This window comes from Centropristis striata, chromosome 20, assembly GCF_030273125.1.
Source record: "Centropristis striata isolate RG_2023a ecotype Rhode Island chromosome 20, C.striata_1.0, whole genome shotgun sequence".
NCBI lineage: Eukaryota > Metazoa > Chordata > Actinopteri > Perciformes > Serranidae > Centropristis > Centropristis striata.
The window spans coordinates 5,460,375-5,479,873 of NC_081536.1; the positions used below are offsets into that span (position 1 = coordinate 5,460,375).

The window sequence follows — 19,499 nt, forward strand, 5'->3', positions numbered from 1 at the left end:
TTGGTTAGCAGTACGAACTGTTTTTTTCTGGAAGATAAAAATGTATATCCCTGCTGCATAGCACTTGTTACTTACAGATTTAACTTCCCCTTTGCTGTGGATGTAGAAAGTGCTTAAGAAGGCCATAGGTTATCCACCTCTAATCCACCATTTTAGAGCAGACAGTCATAATCTCTCCTCTGTGTTCCCCTGGGGTGTTAAAACCAGACCATAGGGCTGGATTATATCACAGAAAGGAGACTGATGTGTTAATCATAAATTAGTGGCAATGCCTGAGTGAGCAGGTCAGTCTCAGGTCAGTTGCTCAGCCCTATAGGGGACTTTCTGTGTGAAAAGCCACGGCTTACCACTTAGTAGCCCCAATATAATCAGGCCTTGAACAATGTACAGTAGTGTAATGTGTCAAGGCTGCTCTGAGCCGAACACTGTTCTTTAAGAAAGAATCCATTCAAACCTCACTGACTGTTCAAGCATACATTTACTGTATACATGTAAGTATACCTTATGCAAATACACATGTTCGCACACACGCACTGGTTCATATAACGCCCTTTTAATGGGCACTCACACCACGCACAGCAAAGATTGGTCCATTTATCTGTCTTCAGTCTACGTGGGAAATCTGTGACGAGAACAGACATAAGTACCATCCGTTTTTCCAATTCTAAAATGTTGCCTCGGGGGAATTGGCAAGCAGTCTCAAAATGGGAGGATACACGACCTTTGCTATGTATGACTAATACTTGGCTCATAAAGACTGTGTCAACAAGGTGTTTTATTGAAGACACAGTGAGAAAACACTAAACGGCAAAGACATTACAAGATTTATATAACGAGAAGGGAAACATAGAAGACTAATTGGATTAGAGGGAAACAATGGAATTTTCTGACCCAATTAACCTTCTTTGACACATTGAGACTGGCAGATTCAGAGGAAACAACATGTATAAAAGAGTTCTTTATTTCTAATAAACAGGAATACATGAGAACATGTAGGACGTTTTTATGATGTATGTTTAAAACATTCTTGCAAACTGCTGTACAAAGCACAAGAAGAGATGCTATAGGTCAGAGATGGCATGGTCTAAGTTATTGAAGCAAACTATCCATATATCCGCTTTACCATCATCAATGTAAGGAGGAAAGTACAACACTGGGGGGAAGGGGCACAAAATGCAACATCAAACATGAAAACTTGTACAACTCTGAAAAGTATACTTTTTAGACACACAAAGGACACATACATTGTATGTGTTTAATAATTTTGTTTGTCAGGACATAAAAAGCTAACTACATCATTCACAGATTCAGCAGTCTGTTTAAATACCTTATTTCTACAAAGTGAATTTACATTTTTTTTTTAAAGTACAAAGTGCAAATACTATGGTTTCCATTATTGCCGATTGGTGAGGGCAGATTCTCCATGCGGGAGGGGAAATCTCAGATGCTGGCTTAGCCTTGCTTCTTCGAGGGATTCTGAGGAGAGGAAATGAAAGTGACATCAGTTTGACATATTCCCTTGTTTTTTTGCACTTCGGCTGGCAACTTTTTTAATGACTCAGGCTACGTTTACATGATGACGGTCTGAACAAAAGAAGCAAAAGTAGAAGTGTCACGTCTTCACTTTTTATTCCGCGTTTAGACGAGCGTTTTTGGAAGGAAATCTTTGTGCATGCCAGGCGGCATCACTTATAGCCATAAGAGCATCTTTGGGCATGCGGATGTTTTCACACTACGCATTTTCATCAAATACTCCTTCATCAAAGTTATCCCACCATCCACTAGATCTCCCAGGTCTCGTCCAAAGCCGTCTGGCTCGCCTCCGACCAATCGGTGCATCCAAAATGTGATGGAGGTAATTCCAGATCCTTCTCTGTTCACTAATACTATCTGTACATATCCTGTACATTTGGTGGAAAGACTCCTGTAAGCTTATTAGAGCTGCCAGAGCAGCTTGAAGGTCCGACGCATGGAAATAATCCACATGTTTGTTTATTTTCCTGTACTGGAGCATGTATGTGACGTAAACACATACGTGACGTGAGCAGATCTGAGCAGAGTTTTGCGTCTTGTCAGTGCAGACGACATGCTACGGCGGAGCGGATTCAACTTTTCCACTTTGGAGGGTGGTTTCAGATTTTGCCCCCAAAACGCCGTCACCGTCTAAACGAAAGGCACTTCCGATAAAATATTTTGTCATTTTTACCCGCAAGCGTCCTCGTGTAAACGGGGCCTCAGACTCAGTCACCATGAACGGAGATAAAACTACATTACTTTCAGACTGTTGATGTGCCACCAGTTCTCTTAGACTGGGTCCAGACTACACAATATGAGCCTGATCATAGCCCAACCCATGGACGTAGGGTGCTGGGTGCTGGGTGTTGGGTGTTGGCTCAGCTCTGCAACGACAATGGCCGTTTGGCGCAACAATTGATCATTTTATCCCATGTAGTGTTTGATAGTGGACAACAACTGCTGCTACATCATGGACGTCTGACATCGTCCTGACAGAAAGACTAGACTGTTAGAATTTCATTTGCCTTCCAGGACATCTTCTATCTCTGACCAATAGGAGTGTAAGAGCCATTTTGTGTTGTTTGTTTGTTTGCACCTCCCACCACCGGGTGGAGAAGAGCGCTCATTGTGGGTTCTAATGTGATGAGTTTATATATGAACCAGTTTATAGCTGATTGTGAGTGAGATGCCTGGGAGAGGCACACCGTTTTTTGACTGCACAAATGTGATATATAAGTTGGAAGTTAGAAATGTATTTTGTTTAAGAAGTATTTGTTTGTTTGGAGAAGCTATAATAAAATGCATTAAGTGATATAACCTACGGAAACTGGGGACATCTCATTTGGGTGCGTAAAAACTTTGAACAGGATCTCATCATTCCTTCTCAGTAGCAGCCCCCAGACTCTGGAACTGCCTCCCCCTCCACATCCGTGCAGCGCAGTCCCTAAATGTCTTTAAGTCTCACTTAAAAACCCACCTCTTTTCTCTTGCCTACAATTAAAGTTGTTTGGTTGCTGTTTTGTTTTGTTTTGTTTTGTTTAGTTTTAGTCTCTTTTTTACCTTTGTCAATTCTGTATTTTATTGCACTTTTTGCACTTTTATGTGAAGCACTTTGGTGCGGCTCAGCCGTCTGTAAATGCGCTATATAAATAAATTTGACTTGACTTGACTTGACTTGATCATAGTAGTGGCATCCTTTTCGAGTAGCAAAGGGGTCACAAGGAACACAGGATGCTCTTCCATGCAGAACTTTTAATATGGTGAAGCGAAACAGGAACGATATTGTTGTTGAGAACACAAATGTTTGAATCAGTTGGAACAGACAGTAAGGGGACTTTATCCTGGCAGCCCCAGAGTCATAAAGAGCAGCTGATTCTCCAGATATTGTCTGGAGTTTATATGAAAACCCACCACTTTTGATTGGTTGGCGACCAACATGTAGTCTGTCATGTCTCTAGGCCAAGTCATGGCAAGAATTTATGACTCTATAATTGCCTGACACAAATCTGACACAGAGACCATCATGACAGGCAAAAATATCAAGTAGTCTGAACCCAGCACAAGAGCAATTTTATTCTCTAATATGGGAGGAGTGGTTTATACTTACTAACTTACTGGAAGATAAACCCTCTCCTGGTTTGGCCCCTGTGAGACAAAAAGGGATAGGAAGTTCTGCAGGTAAGTTGAAGCATTTGTCCAGTCTGTCCCATCTGCACTGCACTACTGGCAGATTTACCATTCAAAATTCTTAGCAATTTTTCAAACAATGGGTCCTTCATTTCAAACATATGTAGACCAGAGCAGATGTTTTGTTTCTATTCTGTGGCCAATTTTGGTCAATCTGAAAGTGACAACTGTAGCTTGCTTGCTTGTATTATATATATACTCATTAGTTCAGGTTGCAAAGCTATGATTAGATGATTGGGTTTTGGGGTATTTGTAAAAAAAATCATGTAGCACTGATTCAAATTTACCATCTGATGGCCATGATCATTATATTTTATTGATCAATATGCAAGTTATAAGACTGATTGGGAGCAGGAAAACATATTTGGTTGTTCAGCTCACCTTCTTCTTTGGTCACCCCGAGGCAACCCATCAGCTCCTGCAGGGACAGGGCCTTGTCATTGCTGATGTCGCAGTACTCCACAAACTTCTTCACACACTTCTTCGGCTTGGATTTCTTGCGCAGGAAGCGTTTGAAAGGCTTGATCTCCTTCTTTCCAATGTCTCCACTGGAGTTTTTGTCCAGCTGGCTGAAATACCAGTGGACCACCCTCTCCTCCAGGGTGTGACTGGGGTCAGGCTCGGCCATCCTGAACGAGAAATATCAGTTCATGAGTTAATCATTGCCTCTGGCTCTAACTTTCGAAAAGTAATGCTGGAGCTCAATCAAGTGATATCGCTCCAATAAAAATTAGCTGCAACACAGAAAACATTTGTGCTCTTTTTGAACCCTAGATAAATAATCGTAAGATGAACAAATCTACTTCCGAATGTCATACCTTCCGGCAGATGCTGGATCTGTGACAGCGTGCACCATGTCGGTCGACAGTGCGTCAAGAACACTTGTCAGGAACTCTGTTTTCTTTGCCCCAGGACAGCCTGGAAAATAAACCACAGATACCTGAATGAGTGTGTGCGAGCATGGATTATGCAGTTCATATGGAACTAAGTGTACGTATAACACAGAAAAAATTATGCCCCAGTCGACAGCATTACAACAATGTGGAATGCTGCCGTCATAGGTGGCCTAATAAATGTTTGGGGAGGGACGTCATGTAACAGGCAGCGTAGTTTTACCGCGAACAGCACATAAAGACGCGGAGGAGGAAAATCAACCCAAACATGACTCTCACGGTTGTCTTTTACTCCCTCTCATAAAGTGTCAGACCTCCCCTCATCTGGAGGAGGAAGAGGGTACCTGCCAATCATCCTGGAGGCCCCTGAGTGGTTTTGACAGCTGGAGCACAGAAGAGGTTACTGAATATTGTACGTAAAGACAAGAGGCTCCATACAGCACCTGAGACTCACCCGAGACATCAAGGGGACCAAATACAATCCTGACAGACACACTGTTAGGCCGGATTTTGTCTGGGGGACGTCTGCTTTAAAAGGTATGCATCCAGAGACACACCTGATCTCCAGTGTGTGGTGGGCTTACTGTTTGAAATGTCAGCCAGAGAAGAGACTGATACAATTAACCCATAAACCTATAAAATCTATCATTAACTACTCAACTTAAACCAACAGACAAGGATTATTACATGTAGAATGACGGGAAAAAATTAAAATGAGGGACAACTGGGCTTGGAATGACCCTAATGATAGTAATTCTGTGTTTGGCCATATATTTTTAAGAGTGAGGAGGCCGAGGTTATTCTGGAAGAGCTGAAGGCTACGCGGGCCTGAGAGATTCCTGGATTCCTCTCCTCTCTGCTTTCTCACAGTCCGGCTTCCCTCTGCCATTCTGCCTGTGGAGAAGAAGAAATTCTCCACAGTTTGCTACTCTTTTTATGGCCCAAGCCTGCGGGGCCAGATTCTCCTGTGTTGGAGATAATAGCATGCTTTGCTCCTCTCTAACAGGTGGCGACCAGCATCGGCGTAAACACCCAGCACCCAGCCTCCACTCCACCTTTCCCCCAAAGTAGCGCAGGGCTTTAGCAGCCTGCACCGCGATGGCGGTTAAAACATTCACATGTTCAAACTGTTCCACAGTTTCCTTTACGTGCTCAACAGACTTGCACTTAAGTTTTAGTAGGCCCTCCCAGGCCCTAGCCCAGTAAAATATCTGACCCACCTGTTAATGGCCAAACTGGTGCCTCGTGGAGCCTCTTGTGGTAAATTAGTCTAGACAGTCATACAATTGCACACTCAGAAGGCAAAGTGTTTTTATCTGGCTTCTGGCTGAAAAGAGATTTGTGGGATGCAGTTGGACTTGTTTTGAGGCTTAGTGTTTTTCATGGAGAGCAACCTTCCTCTCCGTAATGCTGCAGGAATCCAAGTGTGTCTGCAGTTCATTCAAATGGGAAGCCATCAGGTAAGGCTCCAATCCCTTCCTCTTGGCTGCAGAGGTTTTTCTTGTGGGGGTGGGACAGATCACCTTCTGTCTGTCTGGACACCATTTAGCTGAGGGGCAGGACACAAATGTTCCTGCTGTCATTCAAAGGAAATTGAGTCTGGACATTTTCCGTTCAGCTCACAGCTGCAGCAGTAAACGACTGCTGTCTTATTCCATATGATTATAATTATGTAATTCCCAAGTTTGACAGATGCAGGATGGAATCATGATAAGATTTTTTCTTGTTGAAAAGATCTGCACCACTATTCATATGCTTCCATGTATCCGCCGCCTGTAAAAAGTTGGCCGGTAAGTGCATGTTTGCATGTGTGTGCCCGTGTGCTACTGTCAATAAGAAGCAGTGTTTTTCTATGGAGCCACATGGGGCAGAGCCCTGTCAGCACTCACAGCCGCAGCTCCCAATGGCTGCTCCATTGCTATCCCATGATCCCGCTCTGGGGAGAGAGCTAGCCAAATACTCCGCTTTCCTCTCCTGCCCCATTCAGGGCAAAGTTCTCTTTTCTCGCATCTCGCCCCATAAACCTCTCAACACCAGCGCTTCAACAGCAAATGGGCTGCAGCAATGTGAAGGCAACATTTATAATTATCCCTGGTTCATACAGTAACGCGGTTTACAGCCGTTGACGCAATTGCTCATAAAGAAAACAAGATGCTGTGTTTTTTGACTGTGTCCTGGTGTATTTTATAATACGAGACCTGGCTGATACGGTTCAGGGCTTTTTTGACACGTATAGAATGAAGTCTGTGTACTGGTGTGAGAGTCTGTGTCAGGCGATTGCATGGCTGAATAAGTATATTGTTTTCTGTTCTACCGCTATGCGTTTAGGAGGTGTTGGTTGGGCTTGAAGTCTTTCTCATGGGACAGCTGTGGCTGTTTTCCACCCCATCGCCACTTCACACTTTCTGCCGCTATACACTGTAATTATTTCTGCACAATATCTTAGAAATAATACACACCGCCAGTGCCATTGGTAGGCAAAGATGAGTAAGATTTGTTAGTCTCAGAAGCATTCGTCTGTTCATACACACTGGACAAGAGTGCTGGATGTCGGAGCGGAGACAGAGTGCTGCTCTGCTGCTAAATGCAGCACCTGCGAGCAGAGAGCTAGGCTCCGGCCTGGCACACTGTTACATAAACAGTTGTGGATGGGACGGGAACAGTGGCAGCTCTGTTCATTGGCTGGAGGATTATTAACATGTTTACCAAACCACCAGAAAACAGCAAATTTGCCAAGCACCGTTCAGCTTTAAACTGTGATTTGGTTGTATGCAGCACCTGAAAGCTGCAACTCCACTTTGCCTGTCATTGGTTTTATGAGGACAAGTCATGCAATTACTGATAAAACTCATCTAGTATTTAATGCATAAATGCAATGACAACAAAAGGTGATTTCACTCCATCCACTGCATTGTAAACTGTCTGTGCAAAACGACTGTAAGTAGATTAGATACAGGTTAAAATTTTGAAAACCGAAACGCCAAGCTTTAGATAACTGCAATAAGCTAAACCTGTTTATAACTGGTTCAATCATTCCTGTTGGCGATGTAATGTAAAGCTGAATGGAGTGCTAATGATTTTGTATCTCAGCCATTAAATCATTGGAATGATGGCCATAAAATAAGACCAAGGTGGTTACAAAATAATATTCCCCTTAAAGAGCACTTACACTTGTAACATCTAAATTCATAGCATAGAACTATAACACATCAATGTTTCACCTAGTTCTAAAATAACCAAATATATTTACAGAATTCCAGACAGCCTCGTCACTGTAAGAGCCACAGAAGCCATCTCCAACCAGTCCAAATTAAAATACATAGTGTTTGACAGAGATGAAGATGATCATACACCAGATATTGGCAAGAGAACTTACCTTCCCATGCCTTTAAAAGTTGTTTTTTGATCTGATACCACTACGGTTAGGGTTTTGGTTAGGTTTAAGGATAGGGTTAGGGAAAGATAGTGGTTGTGGTTAAGATAAATACGTGGTTCAGGTTAGGGATTGCTGGTGGTCAGGAGAAACCAACATGGACTGTCGGAAGGACATGGGAAACGAAAATTGGTCATGTCAATGTCTGATGTTTTGTTGACCCATCCAACCACGGCAACCTCCTCTTCTGTCAGTTGAGTGTAAACACATGTTGTTTTGGGGCATTTGCTGAAAAGGCTTATGTCCTGTCATACATGCACTGCACCCTCAACTTATGTAAACATTAATCTAGAGTCATTTTCTTGCCTGCTACACCTGATCAGGCACTTTTGCTTTATTATTTCTCAAAATCTTACTCGAAATAATGTGACACGTGATTATTTTATTTGTCAGTTCTATCCTTTTGTGAAGACCACTCAAATGCAGTTGCAAGAAAAAGTATGTGAACCCTTTGAAATTACCTAGTTTTCTGCATTAATTTGCACCATTACTATGAATGTTAAATGGATATATTCAATAAAAAACATGAAAAATTATAATCGTTTGCAAGGAATTAGGTCAAGCACATTGTGTTTGTCTAAGCTTGGGACTTAGATGCAGATCAGATCACATTTTATGACAAATCAATGAAGAAAACTAGGTAATTTCAAAGGGTTCACATATTTTTTCTTGCAGAATACGACTTCTGGCAGCTCACCTGTACCTCAGCTCACCCCATTAACACCACCCACAAACTCCCACCCCCCATTCAGTTATCTAAACTGTTATCAGTCTCTCTATCACTACCTGTCTCTGGCATCCTATTATCCATTATCTCTACCTCTCCTGCTGTTTCTCCTCCGTGCTATCATCCCACTATCCTCCATCTCCCGCGGCAGTTGAAGATTAATCCTTCCCCCCCAATCCGTCTCTGTCTCCTCGCTTATTGACCAGTGAGGGACGGTATCTGGCAATCCTCAACTCTTTATCAAGCATTTCCTTGACCAACAGTGCTAATGATGTCAACAAACACACACACATACACACCCACCCACACTGTTATCACAACCTTGAAAGCAGTTGGAGGCCGTCTGCTGAAGAACTTCACCATGTGGTCTGAACAGAGAGGAAAAACAGAGACTGAGTCCAGTCTTTAGTGTCCTACCTTGGAGATGTCTGCTTCTGTAATGGTCCTTAGGTTTAGTTGGGTGGGCCCGGGCATTGCCATCACACTTTGGCTGTTCATACCTGTGACAGAGAAAATGCCATATGAGCAAATACAAATTTAATCAAAGTGAAATGGATAAAAGCGTTTGTTTATTACAGTGAAATTATCCTAACTGTAAAAATCAGAGTGGAATCCCATGATTTCCAATTACCCGCGTACAGTTAAATCTCATGGATTCAAATAATTGTTTTGTGGCAAACCAGAGGCTGTGAATCACATCCAAAAAGAGGGGAAGGATTTGGGGCTGGTATGAGGACAGAAAGGGGGGAGGGAGGGTGAAAAAGAGAGATAGAGGGAGAGAGGCAGACAGGGAGCGTGGGACACAAGGAAGCTTTCACGGCCTCCCTTGGCGAGACGGCGGAGCCCCGATTGCTGCAGTGCGACTGGGCCAAAAGCTGGCCTGGGACAAGGAGAGAGAAGGGGGAAAATCCACGCTTCCATATGTGTGCTAATGTGCTGTCTGGCACTCTGCCTGAAGCCTTGTTAATCTGATACCCAGCCTCGCCGCTCAATAAGAGTGTACCAGTGCCCCACTCTGCCAGCCTGACGGACCTCTGACCTGCCGCTCAGCAGAGCCGCTCCATATCATCGGAAATGGAGATGTCTATCTGTCTGCTTATGGCAGCAAATATAGAAAGCTGGCAATTTCTCCTATATAGAGAATCCCACCTCTGAACTACAAGCAGTTCTGTAACTACTGTTACATTTTTTCCCCCACTGAGGCTCATTTTCACTTCAATATATAAGTCATGCACCTCTGTGGAAATATCACAATCATAGCTAGAAGTGGGGAGAACTCAAAAATGTGCAGTTTAACAGTTAGAATGTCATAAATCATGAGGTTTGAGTTAAGTTGAATTTCTTCATTTATTTTACAAAGATGTATTAATTTAAGTGCCAACAAGTGTTATCAATCTTTTTATAAACATTGGAATTTTTACATTTTTACAACCTTTACTGACAACCACTCTGGTCCTGTCCTCTCTACTCAACTCTCTACTAACAGCTGCAGTTCAGTTGAAATTTCTGTCACAGAACTGTTGGTCTCAGCTGAATTATTCATGATTTTACAGTTTAGCTGAAGAGCACAAAATGTAATGTTTTTTTTACACGATACGGTTTGTGAAAACTGTTTACTTTTGGCGAAGTTTTAAATGAGACGTAGAAAAAATGGATTTTGATGAAACTATTTTAATCTAAAATTTTGGTTACTTTTCCAGATGGAAGCATTCATCAGACATGATTCGTTCAAGGGCTGGCAGAGATTTGAAAATCCAGCAATAATTAAATTTTTTAGTTTCTGGCTATTGAAAATAGCCAAATGTTGGCAGTTTTTCAAAAGAAAATATGCCTCTCAAACCGGCTCATGGGTTGTGGGATTCAGAGGTTGATAATGCTCAATATTGCTCTTCAACATTTTAGTGCAGAGGACATTTCCCAGAAGAGGACGTGAAGCAGGTCATCCAGTCGGACAGTCTCTCTGCTGTGTCTGGGTGTCTAATGATCACTTACCTGTTCTGTGTAACAACTGTCTGGTTTGTTTGCCACAAAGAACCGAGCAATAAATTCCAAGAATTTGTGTAAATGAGGTTGAAAGTACCATGGGTGAGGTCTCTCCCACCTGGTGGAGGTCCCAGGTATGGGCCGTCCGGTGTCCACCAGCACACACCAGCAGTAGCCTGTGGACGGGTGGCATTGGACGGGCTTGTACAGTCCTCCCTGGGCGCAGTCCGGGACGAACACGGCATCGTTCTTGTGCTGCCTGGCTTCTTCTTGGGCAGACTGCTGCTCCTGGTCACATGATGAGGCTGGAAAGAGGGGTCAGAGGTCATACAGGAATCAGTAGAGGAGTGGGTTTGTCACACAAACACACCCGTAAAGACAACACTCACCTAGGTGGTCTAAGCTGGCAAATACACACCCTAAAACCACCCGCTGAAGGAGAGGGTTTGTTTAAAGTTCAGAATTAGAGTCACTCCTAATCAGATCTGGCGAACACATTTAGGATTTATACAACATACAGTATGTTATATTTAAAAGACATCCCTGTAGAAGAGGAGGAGGCTGGAGAAGACAAAGGAATGGAGGATGAGTGCTCGGAGAGTGTGTGTAGACTGTTATATCAGCCCCCCGTGGCACTGTTTACGGACATTAACGGGCTAATGACTAAGTACAGCTCCCTATGCCCCAAGTTAAGTAAATATTTGGACACTCCACTGCCCTCTGTGGATGTGTGTGACAGGGAGAGAAACAGACAAGACAAAAGCAGAACAGTGGTCAGTCGGGCCTTCGCCTTCACACACCCACACACACATACTGACACACAACTGCAGGGTACTGTAAAGTACCAGGGATCTATATGTTTACATGTTCAAAATTCCAAGGGAAAAATGCAATGCTTTGTGATCCTTTCTTTTATCCGTACGTGCAGCGACGGGAGGAAGACGGGGTTTTGCAGAGCCTCAGCAGGATCTAATCAGACTGTGCAGCAGCCTCCTTCTCTCCAACAGAGATTTGAGCATTAAACTTAGGGATGAAAGTAGAGCTCTTCTGGCCATGAGGGCTTTCATCACCAATCTCACCCTCCTCTCGCCGCTCGCCTCAAGGCTCGGAAGCTACTGCGGGATTATGGATATCCCTTTTCTTTGTTTATTTTCATTAGAGATCTTTACCCACACAAAAGAGACCAAATGAAATGCCTCCCCGCTTTCTCAACCGACTCTCTTCGCTCCACTTCCTCCGTATGGGCTCTCTTTGTTGGGGCGGGTGTTTTTTTTTTCACCCCAATACCCCAAAGAGCACATGGTAATCAAAACCATCAATGCTGCATTTCTCAGGCTTTTTTTATTGGTTGTAAATTATGATAATGGGATTCACACACAAATGCATGCAGGGTTCTCATCTCTAGGCAAGCCTCAAAATAGCATTTTTTTATGCAGAAAGCAAAGAGGCAACTGATCTGTGGAATGAGATAAACCTGCATGTGTGTAACAGGAGAGCAGCCAGAAGAATAGGAGATCCTGTGTTTGTGCCATGTGCTGATAATTACAGATACGCTGCAACGCGAGGAACCACAGAGAAGCAGATCCTCAAAGCCTGACGCACTCCAACACCAAGATGTATTGGTTTCACAACCCACCATCTGTCCTTAAAAGACAGGAACAGCCTCAAACCATGATTGCTCACACAAGTCGGAAAAACACAGAGCGTGCTTTCAGTTGAGGTTTGCAAACACCCGATCGCCGTCATTAAAGAAAAAGTCGGTCTTTGAAACTCACATGGTGCTCTGGTTCTATTGTTCTGTCTGCTGCGAACCTGCTCCGTCCACAGAGTGGGGTACTGGGAAATGATGTCTGAAAGAAATCAGCGAGACAGCTTTATTAGCTTCAATCGAAAACACACTCGTTTATCATCCGAGCCAAACCTGGTGGTTCCAAAACTCACAGACTGTAAAATGCACATCAAGGTTATCGTATCTCAGACTGCTGGAGCGGACATGGAAAGTAAATTGTATTTGACAGCTGAGACCAGAATTATAGCAGCAAGAAGAGAGGTACATAAATAAATTGTGAGTCTCCCGTTGTCTTATCAGATGATCACTTTAATATGAAATCCTAAAACACTACTGCTGCACAATGTAGAAGGACGATAAAAGTGCTCACATGCAACTTTTGATTGTCTGCTTCCCTTTACAGTAAAGTTATCTTTTATTGAACTGTTGTAGAAACTGTAGAAATGTTGTTTTCTCCGCCATTTGGAGTTTAAAGGATATCATAATGTAAAAATACATTAAAATGTATAGCATTTATTAGGCAGATTTACCCCTTTCAGACATTTATGTACTATTTTATTGAATTATTAGAAGCATGTTAATGTTAATGTTGCAGCTGGAGCTAATATTAAAGGGATAGTTCACCCAAAAATAAAAAATGCATATTTTTTCCACAGATGTTAAAAGGAGTTTCTTCTTTTTTATTGAACAGTTATACAAACACACAATCCAGTTTCTACAACCGATTTTTTTTAAATGAACACGTTCCAGTTTTTGGACATTTTCATATCAAATTTTACAAGATAAAACATTTATTTTCTACTATATAGACTTCCCTTACTCCCTACTTCCTTTTCCTCATAATTTTACACCACCTTCTCATATTCAGTCAGGTCATGCATTGTACATTCTCATGAGCAGTTTCATGTAGGGACTATACAAGAAAGAAAATAGTTCCTAAATGAAACTGCTCACAATAAGGGCTCTGAATTATTGAGTAACTGGGTTGAGACATTACTATTGAGCAGGTATGTCACAAGAGCCGATAATTTGGTATCAAGTCGCTGCCTTAATTGACAAGACATGATAATACTAACTTTTCTCCAGCTATGCAGGTACTATAGTGAATGGGGGATTCTCATTGTCCATCTATGCATGGAGCTCTCCCCGCTTACCCGCCACTAAAAGTTCCCTGGATGAGTTGCACAAGCTCTGCACGCCTTGGCATGGAGAGGCCGAGTTTCCTTAAAATTGTGGAAATTCACTGGTTTTGCTATCTACTACTTAATTTCTGGTAGACTAACATCCTGACTGAATGTGGTGGAGTAAAAGTATAAAGTGGCTTAAAAAGAACCTTCGAATTATACTTAAGTAGAGTACTTGAAGACATGAGGAAATGTACTTCTGACACATTGATCTCCTTAAGCAATGGTGCTTTGTTGTGGGTTTACTTAATCTGGTATGAACAGTAGCTTATAGAGGCTTAGGAGAAAAAACACAACTCACGGTGAAATTGCACTTTTAGTTTTGCTTTGTATTTACATAAATTCTTGTATTTTCCCCAGTGACCTTTCAGAAGTATGATGCTGCAACGGCAAATATGCAGGCTCCTTTTTGCCTTTTAAGGAGGTTTTGAGGCAGTGGTTTTCTAATTGGTGAATCTGTAAACACATATACAGCAACAAACATCTTTTACTCACAGTATGACGGATAAGAGCTCACCTTCTTCATCGCCAGCAGGCTGCGGATCCACCACTAGGCCGGTCTCATCTGCATTTAGAATGGAGAATATTTGCAAGGAGACTACAATTACGAAAGTAAGCTAGATTACAGAACACTTAACTATGTGAGATTTGCACGTTGCCCGGCTAAGAAGGATGGAGGAAGAAGTAGAGGTGAGGAGAATGACAAAGAGGTGTGTGCGTGTCTTACAGGAAGAGAAGAGAGAAGAGAATAGTGGTCATATATTCCCATGGTTTCACTTCATGCAACAAGGGAGGTGATTATGCTATGGAGGACAGAGTGAGGTCAGTTAAAATGAATGAGGAGAAGTTGAGGACCAGTTGTCCCTGATGTTCTTCTCCATCCTTCCATTGCCTGCATTTGAGTTATGAGAGCTGTGTGAAGGTGGGAGAGACACAAGAGGTGAAGAAGTCTGAGAGAAACCAATTAACAGTGGGAGAATCAAGCTCAGTGTTTGTTTGGACTCTGTTTGTTTGATTTGCGGTAGGGGTGGGGTGGGGGGAGACGGGGGATGGAGGTCTTGAGCCGCTTAGGGTAAAACCACGGCTGTAGGTGTGGTTAACCTCAGTGTAGGTCAGTCATTCTGCTCAAAGTAAAGCTCTGTTAATGCATGAGTCACTCATCTCTAATGGGCGCCTCCACAAACACAGATTACGCTTTTAACTTCTTTTCTTTAACAATGAATTCTCCATTGCAACAAAATAAATCAGGATTTTACATTTATGGCAAGTTTTTGCCATGCCAGCCATTCATCTTCTCGAGCCATGCTTGGTGGATAAAAATACATACAGCGAATGTGACTGACTGACTGAGGCAGACATGTTATTACCCTGCTCACTTAACGGATGGAAATGCCATTTCAAAAAGTGTATTTATGATTGGGATTTACGATAAACCACTAATGACCCATCTTTACTTTGCGGCCTTTTACATGACTGTAACACCTCTTTTAGCATCTGCCAGGAAACCCCCGCGCTATTTGTGGTCATACAGCATTAGTTTAACTGCTGTTTGTCAGTCGTCAGCTGCATATGATTCCAGCATGTGAATAAATTTGTCAAGCACCAGAAATGGGTTTATGGTAAAGCATTTTGTGTTTAACATCACCAATATTCCGATGATAAAACTGTAGCAAAGGCCGCTGCGGACTGTTTAGGTACTGATGGGCTTCTGCTGAATCAAAATATTGATGCAATCACTGCTATTTTCAGCGCTGGCACACCACAAATCTACAGTTTATTCTGCTTTTCACCACCCTGTTTATCCAACCAGTTCAGATTGAACCACAACCACCCCCTCCCCTTCACCTCCTTTCCTCCCTCTTTCCCTCTCCCACCACTCCTCCTCCTCTCTCAAATTTTGCATTCCCACTTGATCTATGTGTAATGAGTTGGCCGGGCTCAGACAGACACTATACCCAAGAGTGTTTACAGAGAGAGAGGCGCAGACGTAAATGTCACACTGACAGGAATAACCCATGTGACAAACACAAGTGGACACACACTCTTGCACACATTCATGCATGCAAACATATCAGGAACGGGTTGGAATCAACCTTAATTACATTTTCTATTTGTGAGCCTTTAAATCACATCAGTTAAACAAATCATCTCTTACAAGATGAGAGTGAAGATATACAGTATCTGGAGTGGAGCCGGAGGGGAACTTAGTGGTTCTATATCTGGAAGAGGGCAGATGTTGATGAGAGACAGAGTGAAAGTAGGGTGGAGGATAAAGTGTGAACATTTCCTTGTATCTTATGACACTGTTGCTGAAAAAGACCAAGTGAGACCAAGTTAGAGGAGAAGAAGGATAAGTCAGTTTTCCTGGTTGAGGACAGCAGGCGGTTATAGTCGCTGTAGCTGCTGGCGGCGAGCATTAAAGCTCACCGCAGCTTCTCTCCTCAGACTTGTTACTGGGTAACAGGCTGCTTTTATATCAGCCTTCAGGCTGCTTGCACTCGCTCAAATTGACAAAATATTAGAAAGGCAAGCCTTAACAGGCGACTCGCCCTGCACATCTCCAACACAGATGCAGGCAAACAGACAGAAATACAAATTAATACACACTCACATGTACATGCATGCTCAGATGGGTACACGCATTGACAAACACAAAAGCATGCATGCACACATTAATGTGTCTGTGACAATTAATTTTTCTTGATTTAAAGTCTCACCTGCTTTACCTGGCTCTCTTGTAGTCGCTCTCTCTTGTTTTGAACCTGCAAAGCAACATGTTCAAATTAATTAAAAACTTACCACCACTCCTTTTTCATGTTACCTTCAATAATAATAAAAAGGGATAAATCTGTCACACTTCAAGATCTTGGCTTGAATCTCTAAACAGCCACCGGGCTCTTTTCTGCCTTTTATTTTTAAATGCTTTTCATTTATTTGAAGTGGCTCTAATCACTTACACGCTGAATTTCACTGGAGATGTATTTTATGAGATTTTCAGACTTCATATACGCAGCTATGATTAAGACACTGGCAGTTACAATAGAACTACTGCTGCTGCTGCTGCTTCTGGAGCTTTCTCACTATTGAGACGGCAGCCACTTCCGAGGCAGCCCCACGGAGACGCACAGGGAGGACATGTGGCATTGGTTATTTGATTGTTTGGCAGACGCCATCCTCCAAGAACACTTACATTCCTTACAGTTTAACTTTGTTGCTCAACTCTGCAGCAGGGATTTTCTACTAGGCTTATTTACACACACGGCCCCAAAGCCTTGAGCAACGCTCAGTCCTCGGGTGGCCCAAAAAAACCCTGTGGCCGTCAGTCCAGTCACTGACCACTTTCCCACAGGACTAAAGATTATACCCCCCCACAGACATGGAATGTCATGCTTTGCTGTGTTGGATTCGATTTATTATCACTGCTTCACAAAATTACAGGGACCACATTCTAGTACAAATCAGCCATTCTGTTATAATGTTTTCATGTCATCCATCAGGTTAGTGCACCGAAATGCAAATGCAGTATGCATGACTGTACACAATATCAAATGCTCCCTGTACACGAGACGATGCTAGGGTTTTACCTACCTTGGCATCGAGGTTTCTTATTGGCCACTGCTGAGCCACTGATGGGTCGCCCGTTGGGGGTGACACACCAACAGTATCCAGTGTAGCTGTGGCACTGCACCTGGAATCAAAACAGCATATAAACACAAAGCCAACACAAACTATACCAGGAATATTTGTTGGACTGAAATAAGGTTATCAAAAAGTCCAAATTTCAATACTTTTTCAATACCATGTCTTTAAAACGATACAATCTCCATTAACCCATTTGTACATTGTACTTCCTGCATGAACACAGATTTGAAGAATTTTGCTATATCTGTCACACTATCTGGCTGAAAACTGGATTTTTCTGATCACAGTAGGCTCCTCTAAAAGGAGCATGTGATCTAAAAATGTCAAAGTTTAACTATTAGATACCATCATGAGATACCATGAGTATGTCAGCATCAAAAGTCAAGACTATAGTCTTGTCATACAAAATACAGACTTTGGGTTAATTACGCATTTGATAGTTTCAAAAGTTCAACCCAAAGCTGCACAGATGTGGGAGAAAGTCAGCATTCTCTGTACCAGCACTGTGTACAGGTTGTTTATAAAAAAAGAAAAAGAAATCCAAATTGTGCCAATGACAACAGAGGTATGGCATAGTAAGTTTTAAATTCTGGTATTGTGACAAACCTAAAATGAAAAGATAGAGGACAGTGTTAAAAACCCCATAAACAATTAAATAAATGCAGGAGAAGGAGGCGATTCTTGCAAAAAACAGATACAAGAGAGCTTCCTCATATTTAAATCAAGCATTGTATATGTTGTGTTTTTTAATTACCTCACTATACGTGCCATCGGGGTTGCATACAGGCACAAAGACCTGCGGGAAGAGCTTCTTGGCCTGCTGCTCTGTGTACTTCTTCTCTGCTACACATCTGGATGTATCTGGGGAGCACCACAAATCACCAGAATCACTACACATCACAGAGACCCATGATTCAACCCACAGCTCAACTATTTTCTTATGAAACCAACATACTTAAGAAGTCAGCAGTAGATGTTGAATCTCACAGATGATGAAGAATGAAAGAAAAATGCAGAGAGAGAGAGAGAGAGAGAGAGAGAGAGAGAGAGAGAGAGAGAGAGACACGGAGGGGAAACAATTCAAGTCATTTCGGAAGCAGCAGATACTTGTGTGGCTGGGAATAGAACCAACACCCCCGGTCTTATTAGGAGCAAGTCAGACAAGCCTGCACAGTGCCTGGTGGTAAAGCCATTACTGAGCGAAGCAGCTCGTGCTGCTCCTGTAGAACATTCCAGTCACCCAAGAAAAGGGCTGATGCACAGGGAAAACCTGACCCTTCTTTAATGTCTGTCTCACTCGCCTCTCAAACCTCGACCGTCTCCTCAGTTGAGCCCGAGCTGTCCTCTGAATATTTGTTGATATAAATGTGGGTCAGCAACTTTTCACCTATTTGCACCTCGAGTCTTTTTACTTCTCCGTGTCAGAGCAGTAGCTCTTCTTTTCATTCCACAGCTGCTGCTTCTTCTCACCTGGCCAACAGCCCCAGCTGTGCAAACTCTCAGGAAACGTTGGGCAGCGATGGGTTTGATGGTAACTCGTCCTGACACATAAGCTGCCACGCAGTGCCTGACTGGCTGGCAGGTTCAAATCACATTAAAACAATGACTCATGCTAAGTTTAAAAACGTTCACCAGTCTGGTCAGGAGGCTGCAAGTCGCTGGCATGGTTTACAGTAGATTGTCCATTAGACACATGCAGGGGAATGTGCACTGGTTTCTCTCTGTCTGGTGTGTGTGTGTGTGTGTGTATCACTGTCACTGGTGAGGAGAGGGGGCAAGACGCTGGATGTTCCGGATGGAGGAAAACAGCGAGTTGAGGAGCTCTAAAGTTAGCTCCAGTGGAAAAACCCAAAACCGTCGTCTTTCTCCAGGGGGCTCCGAACGAAAAGCTGACTGGAAAAAATGACAGGACACTTGAATCATCTGAGCGCAGTGATAGAAAACAAATGTGGTGCCAGTCTCACCATCTTTAAACACAATCCCATCTCTGTGCTTTTAGGCCAGAGCGGCCCTCTGGTTTACTTCGGCTGCTGCTGCTGGGTCTTTCACCCCGGCCGTCCAGAGCAGAGGGGGGTCCCGACTCTTATAGACCCGATGTTATTGACGCATACAATACGACTTTCATGGACTCTCGTCCCTTTCAGCT

The 19,499-nt window shown here is 42.9% G+C and overlaps 1 protein-coding gene across 8 annotated transcripts in view; it reads right to left on the reverse strand.

The window, feature by feature from the left end:
- Positions 1 to 945: 945 nt before the first annotated feature.
- The window catches only part of smoc2 (SPARC related modular calcium binding 2), a 28,056-nt gene continuing 9,502 nt past the window's right edge, over positions 946 to 19,499 (reverse strand). Inside the window, exons 3-13 of one of the 8 annotated variants that reach the window (XM_059359967.1) lie at positions 18,108 to 18,214; positions 17,300 to 17,399; positions 16,429 to 16,473; positions 14,229 to 14,309; positions 12,514 to 12,588; positions 10,836 to 11,043; positions 9,173 to 9,255; positions 4,521 to 4,620; positions 4,084 to 4,331; positions 3,623 to 3,687; positions 946 to 1,476 (exon numbers count right to left, since the gene is read on the reverse strand). In XM_059359967.1, coding sequence (XP_059215950.1) covers positions 1,453 to 1,476; positions 3,623 to 3,687; positions 4,084 to 4,331; positions 4,521 to 4,620; positions 9,173 to 9,255; positions 10,836 to 11,043; positions 12,514 to 12,588; positions 14,229 to 14,309; positions 16,429 to 16,473; positions 17,300 to 17,399; positions 18,108 to 18,214 — 1,136 coding nt within the window. In that variant the 3' untranslated portion in view covers positions 946 to 1,452. The remainder of the gene's footprint in view (positions 1,477 to 3,622; positions 3,688 to 4,083; positions 4,332 to 4,520; positions 4,621 to 9,172; positions 9,256 to 10,835; positions 11,044 to 12,513; positions 12,589 to 14,228; positions 14,310 to 16,428; positions 16,474 to 17,299; positions 17,400 to 18,107; positions 18,215 to 19,499) is intronic. The other 7 variants (XM_059359971.1, XM_059359970.1, XM_059359968.1 and 4 more) reach the window with 7 other exon arrangements.